The sequence below is a fragment of the Tetrao urogallus genome (assembly GCF_951394365.1).
Source record: "Tetrao urogallus genome assembly, chromosome: 1".
Taxonomy (NCBI): domain Eukaryota; kingdom Metazoa; phylum Chordata; class Aves; order Galliformes; family Phasianidae; genus Tetrao; species Tetrao urogallus.
In genome coordinates, this window is record NC_136813.1 from 171,773,544 (window position 1) to 171,796,764 (window position 23,221).

General features: G+C 41.6%; 1 protein-coding gene across 7 annotated transcripts in view; it reads right to left on the reverse strand.

Moving 5' to 3' along the window:
* The window catches only part of CADPS2 (calcium dependent secretion activator 2), a gene marked incomplete at both ends in the record, with an annotated part of 304,052 nt that extends 281,067 nt beyond the window's left edge, over window positions 1-22,985 (reverse strand). For all 7 annotated transcript variants that reach the window (XM_079548166.1, XM_079548165.1, XM_079548162.1 and 4 more), the window contains one exon: window positions 22,659-22,985. In XM_079548166.1, coding sequence (XP_079404292.1) covers window positions 22,659-22,985 — 327 coding nt within the window. The remainder of the gene's footprint in view (window positions 1-22,658) is intronic.
* Window positions 22,986-23,221: the final 236 nt, after the last annotated feature.

Consider the following 23,221-nt stretch of genomic DNA (forward strand, 5'->3'; position numbering starts at 1 on the left):
AATATGAAGAATGAGATTCTGTTTATCAAAAGAATGAATTCACACGGCAGAACAAGCAGTATAGCCTTCCAAAAACTGATTTTATAATGCTGAGAACTGGACAGACTGATACTGCCCAAGACCTAACAGAGCCACTGCAGTATCCACTTTTCTACAGACGGATGCTTTTAGGGAAAAGTACCTTTTCTGTGACACTAAATCAATCAGGAGGAAAAAAAGGAAGTGGGAAACTCATCATGAGAGAATACTTCTTCTATGTAACATCATTTCTGAAGCTCTAAAAAAAGAGGAACAGGTGGGCAATATACATTAAAAGAACAAATAGCAACAACAGCAAAAAGCCATTAAGCTAGCAATTAACTGAATAAGGCTCTCTTTCTGAAGAACATGTAACACAATTTGGAGTTCATTTACCTAACAATATTTGAGTTTATCAATAAATTGTTTATATAACATTTGAAATGTATTTCACTAATTGAAGATTCATATTTTTAATACAATAACAAAAACAATACAGTTGCTCTTTTCTTTAAATATTACATAGCCAGTTGTAAGAGGTGTAATGAAGGTAGAAGTATGGAAAAAAATTAAGTGGGACAGCTAATCATCTACATTAAACACAAAAAAAGCTACAAAATAAATATATCCATGCTTAATCAAATGTATGCATTTTCTATTGTTTATATTACAGGAAGTGTATTTGGTTAACTGACAGATTATTTCTCTTTATTAACCAAGCACATTAGAGTGAAGTAATATTAATTTTAGACAGAACTCTATGCCATCAAACTTCAGGCCTCGAAGTATTTCATGCTTATCATGCCCCAGGTCACAGCCATCACACATCAATTAAGGACTTCCTGCTGGGCGTAGACCTGCACAGTTATGCCCCATCTGCATCCATAGCTGGGGAACTCATCACGGGAAATTCCTTTCTAGATGTTTGGAAAAAGTGTTTTTCACATGTGAGTGGTCAAAATCCCAGTGTCTGGAAAGGTCACCAAGCCTCCAATCTTGGAGGCGCTCAACAAACGCCCTCCCTTTTGAGAGCATCACAGGAGTTCTCACCCATGCAGTCATCATAGCCGTGTAAGTCACCATTCTAGAGCAAACACCTTATAAATGGCCCAAATTAGTGGATGACCTTATATGCGAACTGACTCACTCTAGCCTCTCAAACCAGATCACCACTATGAGAGCCCAAGCAAGCACCCAAATGTCTTACTGAGCTACCACTCCCCATGATTTTCTTCTTATGCGAGCAGACCAATATCTCCAGCTACATAAAAGCATTACAACCTGCTAACTCTGCTCTGAAACACTGGTTAAATCCATGACAGTGTACCTCCCACTTTAATATTACAGCACTTGAGAAGTAATAAAGCCTTTTCATGCCTCAAGTAAGAGAAATAATCCAACTGTATGATAGCTTTCTAATTTGCAGTAAGTAAGCATATTCCCTGCAAATTTTACCAGAAAGGTAGTTGCCGTGCATGGTAGCATAAGGAACACAGGCCAATTTGTAACATGAAGGGCACAAATGTTGTACAGTCACTAGAGAGGCTGACGTGGAAAGTGAGGGATGCACACATTCATCTTGGTGCAGCATCACACAGGATGCTCTGAAAGTGGAGTGTATCATTATCCAAAATGCCAAGTGTTTCTGGTATCATAAAATGGGCATGTTCACAACATATTTGCAGGAGGGAGAAGGGGGGAAAGAAACACAATTATGGGTAGTGATACTTAAAGATCAATGCCTCCCTCATTTTAGAAAGTATATTGTGTAAGCCAAAAATTGAAGCTTTTCATAACTGTATTTCATGGATTATTCAATCATTAACCATATCAAACAATGGAAAAATAGATCAACCTACAATTCTGAAAGCCTTCTATAAAAGCCACCTCACCTTTTGACATGGGAATTTCTTCCCTTTATTTAGATTCCATTTCTGTTGACTTTCTGAACTATGGACACAGCACATATTTATTCTAAATTCCTAACATTAACAACCAGCTGTATGGTTTTACAGGCACTTTTTGCACAGTTAAACACACCATATTTCTTCTTTGAACACCTGCTACCAAAAGAATCTAAAATATGACTGATTACTATCTTGTTTATATAGGCACAATACAATGGAGTCCCTGAGTCACATGTTAAAGAACAAATTCACACCCTCTATGAGGTGCCTGGTTTAAAGCCAAGTATTTTTCTTCTCCACCCATGTGTATAAACACAAGAACAGTACAGTTCCTCTTTCAAGAAGAACACACCTAGGGAAAAATAAATAAATAAATAAATTCCCTCTCAGCCAGTTTCATGAATATATTTGATGAGGATAAATTTGCAGCCTGTCCATTTTTGACAGCAGTCAGAAAGAATGCCTGTTTCTAGACAGGCTGAAATAAATAAATACATAAATAGCTTTTTAGAATCTGGCTGTGGGCTGCTATTGCCACATGCCTAATTTTCAGTGCAGTCATTCTCATTCACAGCAGTATGGCCTCACTCAAGAGACACTGAAGTCCTTTCATTACTTCCAGATTATCCTGCTGCTCTTATGTCACAAGCCAATTAGTAACTGCTTTGCTGTGTATTAACTCAACAGGCATTTTAAAGTCAAATAAAGACAGTTTTGATTCAGACAACTAATGCCTGATGTCACTATTTAAATTATCGAAGTCTTTCAAATGTGTGTCCCTTCTCTAATATTGCATTTTAGCTTTACAGCCACATATAGTAGGCTCCCATCCTCCACCTGTCTTGTAACTCATACTGAATTGGCTGAGTATACTCAAAGCAGAAGGAAAATAATAATTAAAAAAGGACTCTTTTTAAACTGTGTCCAACCTTCAGAGTCACTGTTGTGAGAACAGTTAATTCACTCAGGAGGGAAAAGGCAAAAATACTTAAGAGTAGGAAGCATGATACCAGCCACGTTAAACTCAAAAGTTCTGCACAATGATGCCCAGTAGTTGACAATTTTCCTGTGCTCATTCTTCCCAAACTTTCTCTTATGTCAAAACGTTCAAGTAAGGGTATCAAGGTGTTCATCGCTGCCATTCAGGGAAAATCCAAACTGTTTTTCCTTCAAAAAATAAATAAATAAATAAATAAATAGTTCGCTCTTTCATCTGGCTGCCTTTACGCCACATATGAATGCCTCTGCTAATGCTTAACCTGCTCTTTTGCTCATTCACCCCAAGAGGGAAGCTCTGGCTTCACACCTGGCACTTTTCCCCATGCCACCTGTGGAAACAGGAGTAGAATTACGAACTTCAATCTCAAAAGGGCCTTGTGCTCACAGAGCAATCAGATCAAGTTTCACCAAACAGTAATTTTCTTGCAAAGGATAACTGACCCTTCAGACACAGCTGACAAACCTCCAACTTTTCCCAATGACATTGCTCTCCTCTTGTAATGACATTTAAGAAAACAAGACTCTGTCCATTTTCCAGAAGTTAAATTAGTGAATCACCATCCTGCATACAGCTCCAGAACCTCTTGTTTCCATTACTACTGAGGATCACGTTCTCACAACTTCAACCTGTTGTCCTCTACATCTTCTATTTAGTTGATAGATGCCTTTCAAAGAATCTCACAGAGCTGCTTAAAACTTAAGATCTTCTTATTTGCTTTCAACCACAATACCAGAGGGATTGGAAGCATTTCTACCCTCCTTCAGACTGAACCAATTTAGAGCTCTGCCTAGCCAGTACAAAGACTAGCACCAGCTTCTTCAGAAGAACCTGACAATAAAATGCAAGTAATTTGTCGCAAATAAAAATTTAATTATGTAATAAATAGAATTGATAAGTTTAGACCTTTAACCAAACAGTTCAAGGGCCTTAAGACATGTTATGATATCGATTAAAAATGTGGTTAGTTTAGAAAAAAAGATAAATTCTTTTGGTCCTAAATCTCTCTCTCTAATATTCCTGTCCTACTGCCTGGCCCATAGTAACAGGCTGGACAGAACCCCACATCCATCCTCCCAGCACCTGCTGCAGAGCAAGCGGAAGGCTTCTGTCCACACAAGGTGCTTCATGTTGAGGCACATCACTGAGAATAAATTGGACAAGCAAAACTACTTTAAAATATGCTAACCAAGTGAACAAAGCTTTAAAGGGTCTGATGTACCAATGCTATTGCAAAAAATATTAGTAAAAACAGGAAAACATTGTGAGATATGAATAATAAAAGACAGTTTACTCCTCCTGTAGAAAAGTTTTACTCAGCAACTCCAGTAAGTTATCTGCTGCCTGATTTGCTATTCCTCAATGATATCAAGCACAGCTGAGAAGCCTTTCCTCTTAGAAACCAATTAACAAAATCATAACATTCAGATTAAATTATCTCTATTACTTCATTAAAAATCAGGAGTAAGAATGGGAGTTGCACTGCTACAGAGCATATCATGAAAGACTGCAGCTGCATCCCATAATCTAATTTAGTTTCAAGATGGCTGCTGTAAAGAAAAGCAAGATAAAGTGAATGAATTTTTACCATAAGCGCTCCCTATTTTCATGAGGATGTCTTTAAAATTACCACTTCCACAGAAGAGCAAACCAGTGAAATAGGAGGAGACAAGGAGAAGTTCCAGTCCCAAACAAACTCAGGAATGTAGACCCACCAGTTGACAGCCACCACGATACATCAGTGGGACATCACGTGGGTACAACACTCTGTACTCACCAATCGCATGAGGTTAAGAACATCACTGTCCCACAGAAGTGGTTGGTATTGAAAAGAAAGCACAATCTTACAAGAAAAAAAAACTCATCCTGCTATATATTCCTATGCTTTATAGTCATGAACTTTTAAATATCATAATAGTCCATATTCCTGCTTATTTTTGCATCTATTTTAATACAATGGTTGCCATGCCATGATATGCTTCTCCTGACTACTAGGAACTAAATAGCAACTGAAATTCAGACATTTGATAAAAACAGGAATCTGTCGTCTTCTCCCTCCCCAGGGGACAGAGATTACAATGCTATTTAGCCATTTTTGTAAAGGATTTTTTTTTCTTCTTTAAATGCCTTATTATTGCAAAGTGGTAACATTTTTCTTAAAGTCTACTACTTAAAAAGTCTATGGAACGATCTCAGAAATATTTATTTCAAAGCATTACATAATATCATTATTAGCATTTTATTTCAAATCATGACTCATGGATATTCATTCTGAAAAGCTATAAAATAAAAGCACTTGGAAACACGCAGTGAGAGACCAGGGCAATAACGAAAACAAGAATGGAAATCAATAAAGAGAGAAAGAACTAGACCAATGGGAACTGGACCATATCACAGACCATAATTCACTGGTGACTAACTTAGACTGAATGCTAACGACTGAGAGCTGGCAGGAACACATTTGATCAAAACCTATCTGACAGTGCAGAGCTCAAAAGGCAAATCAGGCAGGTCTCTCTGAAGCTACGGTAATTAGAACTTAGCGGTGTGACCATTTTTTGTTCCCTTCTTAAGAAAAAAACATAGCCTTGAAGCTATTACTCTCTGCAAATGCTTAGTTACAACTCCACAATACATTCATAGAGTATATACTTGTGCAAAAACCTGCTGAAATGAAAAAAGCTCCCCTGGGGGCTGGAAGGTGGCTCCTTTTCCCTGAAGGCCGGGGCCTGTGAAGGGCACTGCAAGTGCATAAATGGGAAGAGGTTAAGCAGTTCGAGGACAGCACACACATTAAATAACATGAAGGCTGACAAGATAACATCAGTTGTCTGAAAGAAACAATGCAAAGAAGCTGGCTGAAAGCCTCCCAGCCTTCTCTGCTAACAACACCTGCACTCAGAGACAGCACAAGAATGAGCCAGCGGGGGAACTACTCACTCAAAGGACGTAAAATCCAGGTCTAGGGGAGAACAGAGACACTTTCCTACACAGATCACAACGCAGTCCAGAATGGACATTCAGGAACAGGAGGTACAAAGGCCCACCTCTGGGCAAGAGCTTGGTGCAAAGCCCCCCTTATCCCCTTGCAGCTCTCCATGTTCCCTCAGGTGATGGTGAGCGCTATCAGGGAGCTCAGGGAAGGAGACTGGTACTTCACCTCAGCACCACAACAAAACAGGAACACGATAGGGCAGCAAGGACAAAACCCACACTGGCAGGTTTTTAGGTCCTGTTAACACACTCTGGTAACCTCCAGTAACAAAAAAAAATGCAACCAACTATCGTCTCTCTCGGGTTAAGGGTGAGTGGAAGTGTCAGTTCCTCCAGTACACTTAAACACCAGCTGGGGAGGGGAAGCCACAGCTTCCTCCTTCCAGCATCCTGGGACCCTCTCTAATCCAATGAAAACAAATGGTAGACCACAGTTTAAGTTTAGAATCTATTATCTGTCTTCAGATCCTGTATCACTAAAGTTCATCCAGCAGAAGAAACCCTACCTTACCTTGAGACAAACTCACCCCAAAGGTCAAGGAGACAACTGAACCACAGCTTTCTGCTGGAGAGCAGAGCCATGAGCTTTAAGAAGTGCAGTGTCTCCAGGTGCCCCTCAAAGCTGATACTGAGCTAACTTAAGTGAGGCACCCAGCCAAACCCTCAGTGTCTGAAGGCTTTAAAAAACTAGTAGGAGTGGAAAACCTGCATTTTTTTTGTGTGTTTCCAAAACACTGAATAATCTAGAGGTTGTTTTTTAGTTTTGTTTCGCTTTAAAAAGATTTTTTTTATAACAGTAGCAGTTCAGTTTTGGAGAGAAAAAAAAAAAAAAAAAAGGATTAACTTTGTCATATAGAATTATCAAGAATCCTTCCCTCTTGGATCACCAGGAAGGGCCATGCCACCATCACTAGATCCTCAACACAAGCCTTTCTCATTAAAGTTGTCAGTAAATTCCTATATTTTATCTCAAAAAAGCTGTGTAAGATGACTCAGTACACACTGTGCTAGTAATTTATGTATCTAACCAAAAGCAAAAGAACAGGATTCCTGATCTCCATCTCTCCCACTGTCAGAGGAAAAAACGGCACATCGATTAGGAACGTGCCAGAGGAATGGAGCTGTGCTTATGCAGCTGTAGCACAGAGAATTGAGGGGTGCTCCTTGTCTAGAGATGCAATTTCCTTTCCCAGATTCAGATAAAATCAACTTTCAATATTTCTGTTATTGGCAAAGTGAGGGTAGAGGACATATACTTTGTGCAAAACATGAAGGCTATCCAAGGGTATAATAATGAAGGGCTGAAGTATACAGAAATCAGAGTAGGCAGAGCTCCTGGTCCTTCGCTTTCACAAAGACTACCAAATTAAGATGAGAAGTTTCTTCTGCCCCTTCTAAAGCATTTCTTGCCTCTGGCACAGACAACACAAAACAAAAGGTGAGCATGCTGTTCGGTAAAATCCAGTATAGTTAAGGAGTCTAAAATAAGGTTTGCCTGACTTTGTGCAAGCAAGCCTCACAGGAATGGGAATTAGAGTTTCCAAGTGATCCACTTGGTCCCCAGCACAGTAGTGAGCACCAGTCCCAAGAAGCACAGAAATAATGACTGACCATCACATTAATTTATGGCACACTCTTTGTACCAACTTTCCCAAAAATTGTCATTCCTTAGAAGTGCTGAGTAGGATTAAGGCAGACAGGCCTTCCTGGAACTTTCCAACATCAGGAGATGCTGAATTATTATTACATATACTTGAATTACTACAAGCAGTATAAAAGATGACACAGAAGTCACATGCTGTTGTACTCTATTCAGCCTCAAAGTTGTGAAAGGAAGTTAAGAAGGAAGCATCTTTTGTCAAGTAAAAAAAAAATGTTAGTGGGTGTGAATACAAAGACACTGACTCAAATACACTGCAGAACTAATTCAAAAAGCTGTGGCATAATTTCCTCATTCCAAATGCTGTCTGCTAAGAGCATTCAAGTCATATGCAAGAGTACAATGAGAACGCACAAGTATGGCAGTGTGCTGCACACCCTGACCACTCAGCCTCCCACAGCCAGCGAATTGCTTGACCCACCAGATGTCTGCCACACTGCTCTGCAGCTGCCAAACAGGGCCATGGCAGAGCACCAGAGCTGCCTTCTCAGAAGCTGATTCCATAACCTGGAGCTCGGAAGGAACTTCTGATTGCAGTCTGGCTAAAAACAAATTAAAACAAAGGCCCACAGCAATGCTCGGACAGAACGCATACAGATTGTTACCACTGAATAGTCTTTGTTCTTTATCATTGCTGCACTTAATTATTTTGAGAGCTTGCTGATATGCATGGCTATTGAATTTGAATTCCCTTCTCAGCAGTATGTATTTTGTCAGAAAGATCTCTTTAGCCTGGAAATTGAAAAGTGAGAGTTTATTCTCCATACCAAGGAGCTGAGAAGAGTTTCACAGGTCAGTCATCAGAACTGAAGCACTGGGAAATCTGAATGAGGTGATTTGGAGTTTCTTCAGGTACAGAGCCTGAGAGTTGCTTCCAAAGGAGGGCAGCAGGTCTCTATATTCAAAGGAGTGCAGCCAACTCAGGAAAGGGAAACAGAGATGATGTTTCCGTATCTGACCTAGATTGAGAAGGTCTAGTCCCACGGATTCATGAACTTGCTACAGTTACTGAACAGGTTGCCCAGAGAAGTTTGTGGATGCTCCATCTCTGGAGACATTCAAGACAGGTTAGATGGGACTCTGGGCAGCTGAGCTGGCGGGCGGCAGCCCTATCCATGACAAGGGAGTCAGAACAGGGGGGATCTTTAAGGTCCTTTCAAAAATCTACACCATTCTATGACTTAAAAGATAATAAAAATCAAGTAATTTATTTGCTTTTTACACTTGTTTTCTGGCTTAAAGAATACCACAGTTTTTATCTAGACAACAATGAAGCAGCTAAGATTCTGCCATATGGGTGAAAAAAAAATTATAATCAATACAAATGTTAGGGTAAGTGTTAAAGGAGAAACAGCAGGCCTCAGGAAAGGTAGCTGCAGAGTTCTTCAGGACTGCAAGGACTGCACTATAAACACAGTATTTCCATACTTGTTGTGACAGAGAGAACAGGAACATCATATTTAAGTCTTCTGATTTGAAATCTGATATTGAAATTCAAGGCTGGCAGGCACTAGCAAGCATAGCAGATAAGAACACTGTGCTGGAAAAAACAGCCAGCGTGGGAGCTGTGCTGCCAGGACGGGGATGGAATTTAGAGTCACACATACACAAGGGCTCAGCAGAACTTCTGTTAGATTTTCACTTTCCCCAGCCATTCTGAGTTGAGAGCTTGGATGTGCTGGCACAGTACACCTCGTGTTAACACGAAAAGGCAATGTGAAAAGGAGGGTGTATTAACCTCAGCTGCAAAACACACTGAAAAAGGCCATTGGAAAAGGATGGGAAAGAGATACTACTGCACCAGAGGTGGTTCATAGCTTGGATTGCCCACGTAACAAACACCATCCTCTACTGAATCCCTCAGAAGGGCACAGCTGATAGATCAACACATGGGTATAAACCAAGTATATGTTCAGTCTGGAAAGAGAGGTCTCATAACTATGAGAGAAACAACAAACGGGGGATTCCTACTAACTGAAGTTTTACCTGCTTACAAGTGACAACCTGGTTGCTTTTGGAAACAAGACTGTCTTGACACAGAAGGTCCCCTTCCACGTAGTATCAAACTAAGAACTTGATCACGAGTTGAAGACAGCAGTAACTCTATGGCAAGCTTTCCATCACACAGCAAGGCTCAGCCACAATATAAGCCAGGGTGCTCAGTAAGTGTACCTGGGGCAGGGCACTTTTGTTAGCATACCTTACTGCATGCTTTGTTACAAGCAAAGGATTTATTTCAGTGGGTATCACTCAAGGCATAATTAAGGTAGTAGAGTTGTCTGGCATTAATGGTGTTACTTCCTAGTAACTATTCCACAATTCAGAAAGCATCTTCTGAACTGGGAGGTGAATAAAATACCCATTTTAACACAGGAAATATTTATAGGAAACCTACACATATCCAATTCATGTCACCTTTCAGAAAAGGCTCACGTTTTGGTTCCCTGGGTTATGTGCACACAATTTGCAAATATACATGTAATTGGCTCAGCAGCTGCCACTTCAGAATCTGTGTCCGTAACTCAGCCAGCACCAACATAACTGCATGTTTAACTGCACCTCTTAGCAAATCTCCTGCATCCATCTCCTCTTTAAAAATGTTAGTCTAGTCCATTCTGGTCTTTCTCACCCATCTGTACCAATGAACATATTTGTTTACTTGGTGTATAAAAAAAAGAGCCCAATAAATTACTACAATTTTTAATTTTCTTATTAGGCTTAGAAATAGCAAGCAACTCATAAACATATTTTGGTAGTGCCTTAGATTCTGCTCTTTATTTAAACATGGCTGTAATAAATAAATATTCTAACCTCTGCCTTAAACACATACTGGCATATGCGTATGCCATCCACGGATGGGTTCACTTCATTGACAAAATGATCTGGTCTCCCACTCTGAATCCTTCATCCTTTCTGAAAGAGAAACTTTGATGTTTATGATGTTAATACGTAATTCTTTCTATTTTCCAGTCTCCCCAGCATCACAGATAGAAATGGATTTGCATTGCTGACCATCTGTATTGCTCCGAATTTCAGCATCTCACAGCTCTTTACAGAATCTCTCAATCTACACAACTCTCCTGCTATTATAATCAGTATGCATTACCCACCCCGTTTATCTTATTAGCACTGTCACTGCAATTGTGATCACTGATATGAAGAAGCTGTTCTACTGTAACCACATCACCACTAAACATTTTTTTCCTCCGAAAAGCAGCTTGTGACAGCTCTGCTACTTGCTCATTGAAGTCAACATAGGAAAAACAAGAGAGCTAGCTGTGCAGATCAGCAGTATGACGGTTTTGTTGGCTTTTGCTATTATTATTAATAGAAAAATTAGAAAAGTTGTTTTCCTATTGGAAGTACTTTTTTCCCCACTGTAGAAAAAAATATAAATTGAATCGAGTTACAAAAATTATCTTTCACACTGGGAGACATATGCCATGTTTTGACCCACAGCAAGTTCCTGCAGCCATGGTACAAATCTGTCCTCAAATACAACAACAAATATGATATTTAAGTCTTATGTTTGCAAGACCTAAGAGTAGAAACAGAAGAGTAGAAATTCAGTGTACTGTATTCAACAGGACACACTGAGCTAGCCCCAAGGAATCCGATCAATCCTGAAAGCTCAATATTAATTAAAAAAAAAAAAACCTGCACTGTTAGCAAAAGCCATAAGAACATATTTGCTTCCCTATCATGAGGTTTAGGAGTTTCATTCTATATGAGACAGCTGCCAGACTGAGCCAAGACAGAAGTATGTATCTGGTGGTGGCAGTAGGAGGAGGAGAAGGCCTAGAAAAATAAATAGCAATTAGCAGGTTTTACAACAATAAATGGAAAAAGATATTTCTGAAAAGGCAGCAATATTCAATGACTTTTATTTGGTATAGAGCTTAATTGCTGTAAAACAGATTAGGCAGTAATATGCCATGAAGCACTAATTCCCCACTCCTCATGACAGTATCCATAGATTTTCTTTCTGTGGGCGTACACAAGCTCATCATTCCCCTCTTTCCACTATCTGAACGTACCCAGAGTTATAACACAACCTCACACAACCAAAGGGATCCTGCTCAGAAGCATTTTGCTACCGACAAGAAGGGGACAGGACAGAGGATGCAGGCATTTCATCTTAAGCCTGGGCTCCTCAGCCTCAGACCCTGGCAGATGCTTGGAAGTGGCACAGGAAATCACATGCAGGGTTCTGTGCAGTTCCCAACCTATTATAGCTTTGTCTAAATTTCTATAAACACGTCAAAGTAATTGAGGAACAGAGCTATTTACAACATTTCAGGATATAAATTAAAAGAGCACTCAATTAGGCAGAAATGCCCAAACGGTGCCTGAATGAAACTTAACCCCTGATTAGTTCCTTTAAATAACTGCTTAAAATTTGTAAAAACTCGTTAATTTGGCTAGATTCTTTCTCCCCAAGAAAGAAGTCTTCCTTTTTTTGTTTTTGTTTTTTAAACACAGTATTTACAGTTTTCAGACTGCTATTTTTTCAAGATCTTGGAAAAGGGAAGCTACAGCTCATTTGGTGGCCCATTCGCTTGAAAGCAAGCAGTTGCCACATATACACATGCTAACAATCAAAACAGAGATAATTCTATCCAAAAGGTCCTCTCCAAGCATTAAAAACTTGCTCAGTTCTGACAGCAGCAGACTATTGCAAAGGCAACTATTAGGAAGAAATACAGTATGTCAGCACATTTCATAAATAAGCTCCATTGAAGTCACACATTAAATTAAAAAAAAAAACAACCAACATAACAAAGAGTATTTGATATTAAAATGGAAAAACTCTTCTATCTGTCATTCTGCCTCCATTAATCCCCACCTCAGCACTAGAAAGCATAAGCATAACAACCTCCTGCAAATCAGTTCAGGTCTATCTGGTGGATTAGATTCAGTGGATGGCTCACAGTGTTGCAACATTTTCCAAGGGCACTTTATTTGCTGTCTGAAGATATTCTTGAAAATCATTTCCCAGTCATTAATTATTCATTCCATTTCTTATAATCAGCTCTTTTAATTAGTATCCCAGGCAGCTTTGCTGAGAATCCCCCACTTTCAATAATTAGGGGCAGCTTATTGCCCCTAATTAACTTCAGGCACAGCAAGACTGTATTACTTTGTTACTTCAACAGTTTTTACGTTTGTATTGCATATTCGGTCCTGCTTTACTGGCTCAGAAAGGAGACTGTGGTTTTGCTCCTTTAGGTTCCAGTTCTCTCTCCTGACTTTGTACTAGCTGCTGTATTTCTCAGTCTTTCTGACTCTCCAAAGTCAGCTCCACGCTAGTGAGTGGTGCGACAAAAGAAGAGTGCATCTGCAGAGCAAAAGCTGATGCAGGGGACTTAACTTCACCCTAAATCCATTTCAGGCATCTTTACCTCAAGACCATCATTAGTCTGGTTTCAAGAACTGGAAGCGCTCCAGAATGCAACTGTTTAGCTTTGCCCACAGTCACGCCTGTGTGCTCTAAATCCAACTCTGAATGGGGACAAAGAGAGAGACTTTAACGCGTGCTATTGACCTGGGCTGAAATGTTGATGTGGGCACTGATGCCATTACCAATGAAGCATTACCTCCAGGGGCAGTTTTATTTTTTAAGAAATCCACTCACCTCACTGGGGCATTCTTTCACAGCTACTGGACAGTCATCATGTACATCAGCTCAAAATCAGCTAGCGAGGAATGGCAAAACACAGAGATCAGGGTGAGACATGGACTTTATTTTTTTAGACTATCAGAAGAACTCTGCCAGCCTGTGCAGCCTCCTTCCCTTGTGTGATGCTTCACGTAATTAAGTGCACTTGTAATAGATACAGCTTATAATACAGCAAGAGGGTCAGGTAAGGAGGCTTCTGCCAGCTTATGGGTTTTATCACATCTCTGTGACCTCTTGAAACTCATTCCAGACTAAAAACTGTAGTTAGCAAATTAATGTGTTCTTAATACATTAGATTTTAAATACACAGAACACATTAAATAGCAAGTGGTTTAGTGAAAATCTGAATAGTTTGTTGCCACTTTAAATAAACAATACTAATTCTTAGAGCTTGCTGTCTGTAGACAGGAAACATCATATATAAAAACAATAGAAAGACTGTCAGAATCCAACTGTTCCAACTTTGAGGAAGATCAAGGAAATACGATGGGTAATACCTAGTTCTATTCCAGGGTATTGCTGCCCTTCCTTGTGCTTTAGAAAGAAGTCATAACAACAAATTCTACTACCAAAAATTCCCCACATCTTATGCAGGTAAGAATGGCATTCTTAATTTATTTCATCTGCAGAAACACAAACAAAATATATCTATGTATACATCCATATCTCACTAGAACTCAGTTTCCAGATTACTTTTCTAAAATGGCTTTAAAAAAAAAGTTCCAAGTGGTAGAACATAGGTTTCATACATGCGAAACATGGTTAATCATTTTCAAATATTCATAGTTATGGACAAAGTCCATTTAGGTACCATTAAGGAATGGTACCTAAAAACTAGGATGGAAAAGACAGACAACTTGAGAAATGGACCTTAAAAATCTCAAGCGATGCTATTAAAGCCATTCCATTTGGGAGCCGAATTGTGCTGAGAAGGAAAACAAACACATAAATGAAATTATTGTGTGGTACACATTCTAATATTTATGCTAAAATGCTCATAATTATTTCATCAACCATGTACTAGTACGCATTGAACCTACATTTATAAACCATGCATGTGGTTACTGGAATGCTATTGCATTTGGTGCTAAGTCATCACAAGGTGAACCTGAGTACCCACTCAGGCAAACATATTCCTATTCTGCTCAGCAGATGTGAGCTGAAGATTACAAGACCCAGATGAAAATTTCTGATGGAGTTTGAAGTTTCAGTCTCCAAACAATATCACTATTTGTTGCACTTCAGTTCCTACTGGTAAGGGACTGAAAAGTCCTCTGCCTTTATTGATAATGCAGGAAGGAAGGGAGAGTGAGGGGAACACATTGCACGAGTGCTGCAATGATTTAATATCAGATCTGTACCAAATAACTACTCCTTTTATTTCTTTTCCTTGCTTATACTTCATCCATAAGTAGATCAAAATAAACTGGTCAACATAAATATTTTAGCACTAATGCATGTATTAAGCAGCTGGAATGGCAAAACATTCCTAGAGCACTTTTGTAGGAGAAACAGCTGCCCATACCCTGCAACAAGGCCTCAGAATACATAATTCAGGAATAAATAAAGGAATATATGAGCAAAACTGGGTCTGCTCCTCAGCACAGCTAGCAAAATAAATATGCGGCACAGACTGCTTGGAGATTGATTCTTTTTATTTATTTAATTTCGTGCAAATAAAAATGGAAACAGATCTGGAAGAAGATTCTTCTTCAATCACCTTCTCTTTTCCTAATATTTTTTTCTTCAGGTCATGGATTTTACAAAGTGCTCGCTGAAGGTCTGCCCATTCTTCACAGTGTTGTTAATTAATGCTTTTCTTCTCCCTGACAGGAAGAGCACTCAAGAACGTTCTTAAACTTACTCATACAGTAACCATGCCTGAAGAGAGGTATATATTTTATCTCCTTGACAAAATAAGAACCAGAAACAAATTCTCTTATAAAGAACCATCAACTTCTAGAGAACCTTAAAGAAAAAAAAATAAATAAGTAAAAAGCCTTCAGTGCTTAGGGCTCAGAAAATAACCTTAAAAACACAAACCTAAGCTGATGCAGCCTGGTACCCACATACAAACGCTCTGCCTCTCCTGCTGCTCAGTTTCCCCCACACAGCAACAAACTGAAAACTGACTTTTCACAGCTGCTATTCCAAAACCTGTGGGAATAAACTGCAGCTCGCAAGAGCTGGCTGCTTTCAGTGCAGTGCCAGCACTTCCAGGCAGAAGCAGGCTTTGGAGGTAGTCACCAGGCAAAGGGAATGAGAGTTCAGCAGATGCTGAGCAGCTGAAAAACAAGTCATTTCCAGTGCTGAGTGTGCCACAGCCATCAGTGGGCAGCAGGAGGAGTAAGCTGGAAAATAAATCCAGTCGGCATTCTTTGCAATTTTTGCACCAAAAAAACTGTATGAAAATGAGATGAATAGATTCAAAAGTTAAAGAAATTTGGAGAGGTTGGCACCCAGTTTGGATAGAGCAATATATTAACTGGGGCTCAGTACAGCTAAACACAGAACCAAAGTCAAGGCACAAAGACCAGCACCCTAACCCAAGCCCCTCAACTGGGAGAGGAGAGCCACGCACCTTCGCTGAGGGAAGCGCATCCTGCCTGGCTGCAGAGCCTCCTCCTGGGTGGATAAATGGGGAGCAAGTGCTGTCCCTGAGCTGTTAGCTTTCCACTTCCAGCCAGCACACAAATAAAAGAGAAGCAGTAGGAAACAGAGACGTGTCGAGCTAGCAAAGCAATAGAAATCTACACATAAAAAAGAAGCAAAATAGGAAAGTATGACACGTACACAGAGATACATTTAAAATGCAAAAGAATATTTACAGAAAACAATTTCAGGATGGCATTCACCAATATTAAGAAGAAATGGTGCAAAGCCAGACAGGAAATAAGTCTAATTAGTAAGCAAATGGTGATGTGGCTGGTGAGTTGTGCCCCAGAGCATGAAATGTACCAGAAATCATACAAATGGAGGAAGGAGAAGGGGAATGGCAAATCTGCTTTTATAAGAAATACTTCATTCAGCAAATAGCAAATAGTCTATTGGCAAGCAGTAAGTATTTTCTGTGCTGGCAGTATTCTCCAGTTAAAGACAAGTATGTGGTAATTATATAGTGACATATTGCCTTTATCCAGATGCAGGGAAAGCAATATGGTTTGGAGGGTAAAAATAATATTTTTACCAGCTTTATTCCTCTACAGCAGCAATGAATATGTTTCTCAGATGGCATCGGAGAAAACTGTACGGACAAGAACAGCAGATCTGTTGTTTCTGCTTCTCTGTCACCAATTACCAACAGTTCAGATGCACAAAATATAAGTCAAGAATAACAAGTCAAGAACTGCCAGGCAGCGAGACCAGCCAATTCCCTTGTACCATTCCTGCAGAGATGGCAGCAGTCAGTGGATTTCTCCAACTCATTCTGCCAGCTTCCCTGTAGAAAAACTAATAAGTAGTCTTTCTCAAGGAGTTTAAGTAGGTATTTCTTAATAGAGTTAACACACTTGTCAAGCCATGTGAGTGACAGAAAGAACTCAGCAACCTGAGATCACTCATTCAGAAAAGAAAAACTAAAAGCTATCCCTTAAATGATCAAGAAATCTAATATTTGAAAGACATCTACAGCTAAAATTGGCAGGGGAAACAAAAAAAGTAAGCAAAAGAAGAGACTGATTAATTTTTCAGCATTATAAAATGAGGTCTGTATCCTGTCCCTATATACTCATTCATTATGCAGCCACTTACCAAAGGCTTGTTTTCCCCGCACACTGCCCAGCTTTGGCCAAGCCACGTTCATCAGCTGTCTGGGCACCAGAAAAGATTAGGATTAAATCACATCACAGAGGGCTTGTCACTTCTGAAGTGGTGCTGGTAACCAGAAGGCTGTTTCACTCACCAGCCTTCACTATTTCTTCAGTTGCAGCTGACCCATTCATCCACAGCAAGCAACCTTCCTATTGCAGACAGGAATTCTGTCTTCCCATGGAGCAAGTTCTCACTGGGGTAAAAAGAACTGGTTTCTTATAATCTTAATTAAGTCTTACTAGGTATAGAGCTGTGTAAGCCAGCATCTTAATGAGCTTTGACAGGACTTACCCAAACACACTAATTTGATTGAAAACAAAATACACGTTGCTTAATAAATTGTGACAACGTATTACCAAAGTATTTATGAAAGGGGGAAGGTAAGTAAACTTGATTTTAAATGACTACAAATTTCCTCTAAAAAAACCTTTAAGATTTGTAAAAGAAAAGTTGAGAAGATGAATGGAAGACATCTTCCTGAAAAGCTCACGAGCAGAATTTTGACCAGATAACCAAGTTTTGTTGTTATGCTCATTCTCTGAAGCACATCTAGAATTACCAGTAAAAATGGTTTTGGATGTACTCTCCTTGCTACCGTAGCACTGGGAAGAAAAAAAGAAGAAGAAAAAAAAAAAAGCATCTTATAAAGGAGGCTCAGAAGCCGTGGGACAACTTTTCCTCCCCAAAACATGCTCAGTCAATCAGCAAGTAGGTACACATCGCCAGCTTAAACCCAAGAACAAGAGAGGCCTGGGACAGGAGAAATAAAGGCACTGAGAACAGAACTATCCAAGAATTAAGTCTGCTCCTGTAACCAACAATTTCCCACTCTGAAGTGTACTGGTGCAGCCTCACCTTGAATACTGTGCACAGTTTTGGGTCACATAGTACAAAAAAAGACAAAAAGCTATTAGAGAATATCCAAAGGAAGACTACAAAGACAGCAAGTGGCCTAGAAGGAAAGACATATAAGAGCAGCTGAGGTTCCTGTGTTTGCTCAGCACAGAGCAGAGGAGCTGAGGGGAGCCCTGATGGCGGCTGCAGCTCCTCACAGGGAGCGGAGGGCAGCGCTGAGCTCTGCTCTGTGTGACAGCGACCCGGCCCGAGGGAACGGCATGGAGCTGTGCCAGGGGAGGGCAGCTGGGGGTTAGGGACAGGGTCTGCACCAGAGAGTGGTCAGGCACTGGAACAGGCTGCCCAGGGCAGTGGATGCAATGTCAAACTGCTGCAGTTTGAGAATTTGGGCAACACTCTCAGACTTATAGTCTGATTCTTTTGTGGAGCGTGGATTGGGACTTGATGATCCTTATGGGTCACAGAATCACAGAATGGCCAGGGTTGGAAGGGACCTCAATGATCATGAATCTCCAACCCCCCTGCCACATGCAGAGTCACCTTCCAGCTTAAATGATTCTGTGATTTTCCTGATAATTATTTAGTGAATACATATCAGTAACCACTTATTTAGAGGTAAAGCCCTAGAAACAGGAAAGAACAAACTCAAAGTCCAGATGAAAGTAATTGGTTAAATATCACTACTCTACTTTAGAGTATTAACAAGAAGTTGACTGTTTTGAATGCTGTAAAAGGTTGCCCAGAGATGTAGTGGATGCCCCATCCTTGGAGACATTCAAAGTGAGGCTGGATGGGGCCCTGAGCAACCTGATGGAGCTGTAGATGTCCCTGTCCATTGCAGAGGAGTTGGACTAGATCCTTTCAGGGTCCCTTCCAACTCAAATGATTCTACAGTTCTATGACATACTCACAGGTGAGAAGGTGGAGAGAAGAAATGGAGCGAAAACAGCTCAACATGTATTCAGAAAGTAAACCTCATTGAGTTATGATTTCTAAACAGCCAGCTCAATCACTTCTGCTACTTATCACCTATGAAAGCAAGACTTGAATGATCAGCTTTGATGTACTAAGCCTTTCATGCATTAGGAAATCTCATTTAGAGTAGGAGCTTTATTCCCCTCCCACTCTTGGATTTCTATGCTGTGACTGCTTGATTACTGGGGTATATTTTAAGACCTTGAGGAAGAAGCACACTGGATGAATACCTTTTTGTTATTGTTAGTTAACTGTAGCAGTTCATTACCACTTCCTTCTCCAGGAAATGTAACTTGCAGAACTTGCCTTTAACCCCTAAATAAAACTGAATACATACCTATGTCCCTCCAAAAGTAATGCCTCCTCTTTATTTCTGTGGAAACTACAATGGCTCTGTGCTATGTTCACATACACAGTTTTATCTTGATTGAAAATAGCTGCAGAGACAACACACTTCACTGTGTCATTTAAACCCCATTAAATTTCTGAAGACAACTGGAGACTGCTGACTGCTTTGAGATCCATTCAGCTGGGGTGGGAAAAGGAGAAGGAATGGCATTACTTAACTACAGCTTCTCTTTGCTGGACTAAACAGAAAGAAGACTGGAGTGGTAGAAAAGAAAGACGCTGAAGTATATTCTAGAAGATTCATTTTAAAGAAGTAGAAACTACAAAGATGTGGCAAAGCCTATTTAAAGCAAAGACAGGCAAGCCTAACTTGCTGAAAACATGATATGTAATGCATCGATGCACTAATATTTCTCTAAAAACCTTGACAATGCATGGCCAAATGCCCATAAATATCTACTGAAGAGATGTTATTAGGAGCATGATTAATACCTTGCTGAATTAACTCCATCTTTGCCAAGTCTGCTATGCTAACTTGAGAAACCACATTGAGCTTTTTTTTCCATGATACACCAAATCTATTCACAGACAACACAAAACAGGAAGTAAAAGTAGGTCACCAACTAACTCTGAATGGTTAAAAAAGAGTATTCCTATCACATACCTTATAGATCACAGAAGGAATACAGTCAGATATCAAAGAATGTGTTTCAGCTATATTTGGTTTCAGCTGCATTGGATTTGGCATTAAGAACAAGCTGGTAGAGTTGATGGACTCTGGTAAATTGTCATAGATCTCTTAAAGTTGTTGTTGTTTTTTTTTAAACTAATCTTATGTATGAAGATAGAGCTGAGCTAATTTTACTTACACTGAAGAAAGAAGGATGAGAAAGGACAACAGAGGAGTGAAACACTGCCTGCATTTAGAACTCTTTATGTTGATTAGTATAACTCAGCCCATTAAGTATGATGATGGTTTTGAGATACTGTGTGGTACATTTTAATCTGATACAGAAGCAAGAGTATCAGAAGCCAAACATATTGTAAACCATTTCCTTGCTGACATTACAATGCAAGTGAGGATATTTGGTATGTGAATTCCATCTCATTCCCTTACTGGATAATATGTTCCACACTGAAAAAGAAGCAAACGGCATTCTGCAATATTTGCTCAGCAATATGCCAAATGAACTGGCAGAAAGAACAAATTACTTCTGCTCTCAAGCAGGGTGGATACTATTCTTAGGTTATCAGAGAGACTGCTGGTACAAAAGCAGAAGAGTGCCCAACCAGAGACAGGCAGGGCTGGGAGCAGGAGCATAACAGGATCCACCTGGATCCCTTAGCCACTGCTAGCTAATGGGACACATGGCACTGAATGGCTTGTAACACAGGATGGGAACTTCTGCCCATCACAGAGAATGGCCATCACGTCACAAGCAGCAGGAGTGAAACAGAAGGGCAGGAGATGAAGGGAGTCCCAATCTGTGCAGCACCCTGGTTCTGAGAAGATTCATTCGGGAAAAAGCACGGCACTTGTACCCTATGGAATATGACTCCAGCTATCACATGTCCTGTAGTGTCTTACCACAGGGCACAGCTTGTCTGAGAAGCTGACACAGAGCCCCAGTGCTGCATGAACAGCAGCACAAAGAGGGCTGCTTCACGGGACTCACAGCCAACCACAGCCAGGATGGGGCGTCCTGAACTCCCAAACACCGGGGCTGGTTCTGCCACCTCGTTCTCAGTGATTCACTGGGTATTTCATCAGATTGTCAGATAAGGGGAAAGATGCTTGTGTATACTTCATTACTTCCAGAGAGAACTACAACTCCTAGAGAGAATTTCTTTATGTCTTATTTAAGAACATTGCTTTGTAACCAGCAAATACAAAGCATCTCAGTCTTGCAGCTAAGTCCCTACATACAATAAAACCAAAAGTCAGAATACTTTTAAAAGCAGAAATTAGCAAGAGTACCATTTAATTTAGGTACCAAGTCAATTGTCAATAAATCTGTTACCTGCTCTATGCTACAGCCACAAGCATCATATTTCTGTATTGGCTACACATCAGTAATCTCCTTTTATGAATCTTATTAACAAGAATAATTAATACTGAAGTTAATTTTAAAAAGCAGTTCTTATATTTAGTGACTAAGCTCAGTGAGAAGTCATTGTTCAGCATTTCCTGCTGCTGATGGCCACAGGTTGTGACTTGGGGGCTGATGGAGAAAGAACTCATCAGCAAGAGAGCGATGGGCACCAGTGCGAGCCACAGCCAGGCTGTGGTGCTGCATCTCTGAAGGCTCTCAAGGTTCTGCTGGACAAAGACACAGATGAGCTGCTGTGGTGCTGGTGTCAACCTAGGTTGGGTAAGGAGGTGACCTGCAGACATCCCTTCAAACTGTGATGGGGTGGGGAATCCCACTGGGGAAGGCAGAATCCCAATTTTATGGGATTTTCTTTGGCGTTCTGCTTATGAAAAATCTTTAAATAGCTTTTGCAGTTTAAATACCTGCAACTTAATAAAATCAAAATGTTCTTCCAGCAATAATCTTATTATTACCACCACATTAACTTGTCAAAGGATTCTCTAAGCACAAATCACTTATAGCAGGCATGATAACTGCCATCCCCAAACATTTCCTATTGCTTTTTGCAAGCTTTAGGGACATAAAAGTACTAAGGCTAAGGGGAACTGAGTTCTGACAGCGACCAGCCAATATCCTTCTGAAATGTGACATAGGCACTTCATTGCTGTTTTCTTCATTACAGAACTGAGCAGAAAGTAAAAGAAATGCAAAGATTTTAGATCAAACATTTCAAGAACTGAGTGCTTGAAGTGGTTCCCTGGAAACTGAATGCTCTGTTTCAAAACTTTAAATATTCTGCCTATTCAGTAGCTCAGTAAGTGGCACCATTACAACACAGATTCCTGCCCCACCGCCGCTCGTTCTCAGTCCCTGACGGAAGAGAGACAGAGCACATTTGGTGAACCCTCGCTAGAAGGCCGCTCTCATCAAAACCGGAACGTTCAGCGGCTCTGTGCATACAGACCGCACTTAAGGATTCAGGAAACGCAACAGTTTCCCGCTCAGCGGGAGCACCGCCGCAACACCGCGGCCGCACTGACAGCGGAGCGGCTCAGGGGCGCTCGGGCTGGGGCGCGCGGGAGGCGCTGCGGTGGCTGTGCCCGCGCCGTGCCCTAACAGCGGCACCGCTGCAGCCGCACAGCGGCCCCGGGCGCCCCGACCCCCCCGGGGACTTCCGCGCCGCTCCGCAAACTTCCCGGAGTTTCCCGCCGCGGTCGCCCCGCTCCGGGCCGGGGATCCCCGCACCGCCGCCCGCTGCCACCTGTTGCGGGCCGGAGCGCGGCGCTGGACGGAGCGGGGCGGGCGGCGGGGCCGGGCTCACCTTCTGCTGCCGGCGGGCCATGTCCGTGGGCTGCTTGGCGTTGAAGGGGTGCGCGATGCACCTGGCGATGAAGACGTAGAGCTGCAGCCGGAGCCGCTTCTCTCGCTCCTCCCGTTGCAGCCGCTCCTGCTCCTCCCGGCCCTCGCTCAGCACCGAGGGGCTGGGGCTCGCCGCCCGCCCCGCGCCGCCCTCTCTGCCCCGCGGGTCCCGCGGCGGCGGCGGCAGCGAGCGCGGCGAGGAGCCCCCGCCCGCCGCCAACAGCGCGTCCCGCCGCTCTTCGTCCAGAAGCTCATCGGACTCCTCCTCGCTGGAGGACGGGTCCAGCATCGCGCTCGGCGGCCGAGGGACAGAAAGGCACGCACCTTCCAGGACACGTCGAGTTTACACACGGACTGCTTCCTACCGGGAGCCGAGGGGCGGGACGGGGAGGCGGGGTCTGGGAAGGGGGTCGAGCCTGGGTTGCCGTGGGAATTGCTCCGAGCCGCTCCCGGCGGAGGCGGGGACGGGGACTGGCTACAGTGACGGACCGGCGCTGGGCTGCCCGGCACGGATCGGCACGGTGG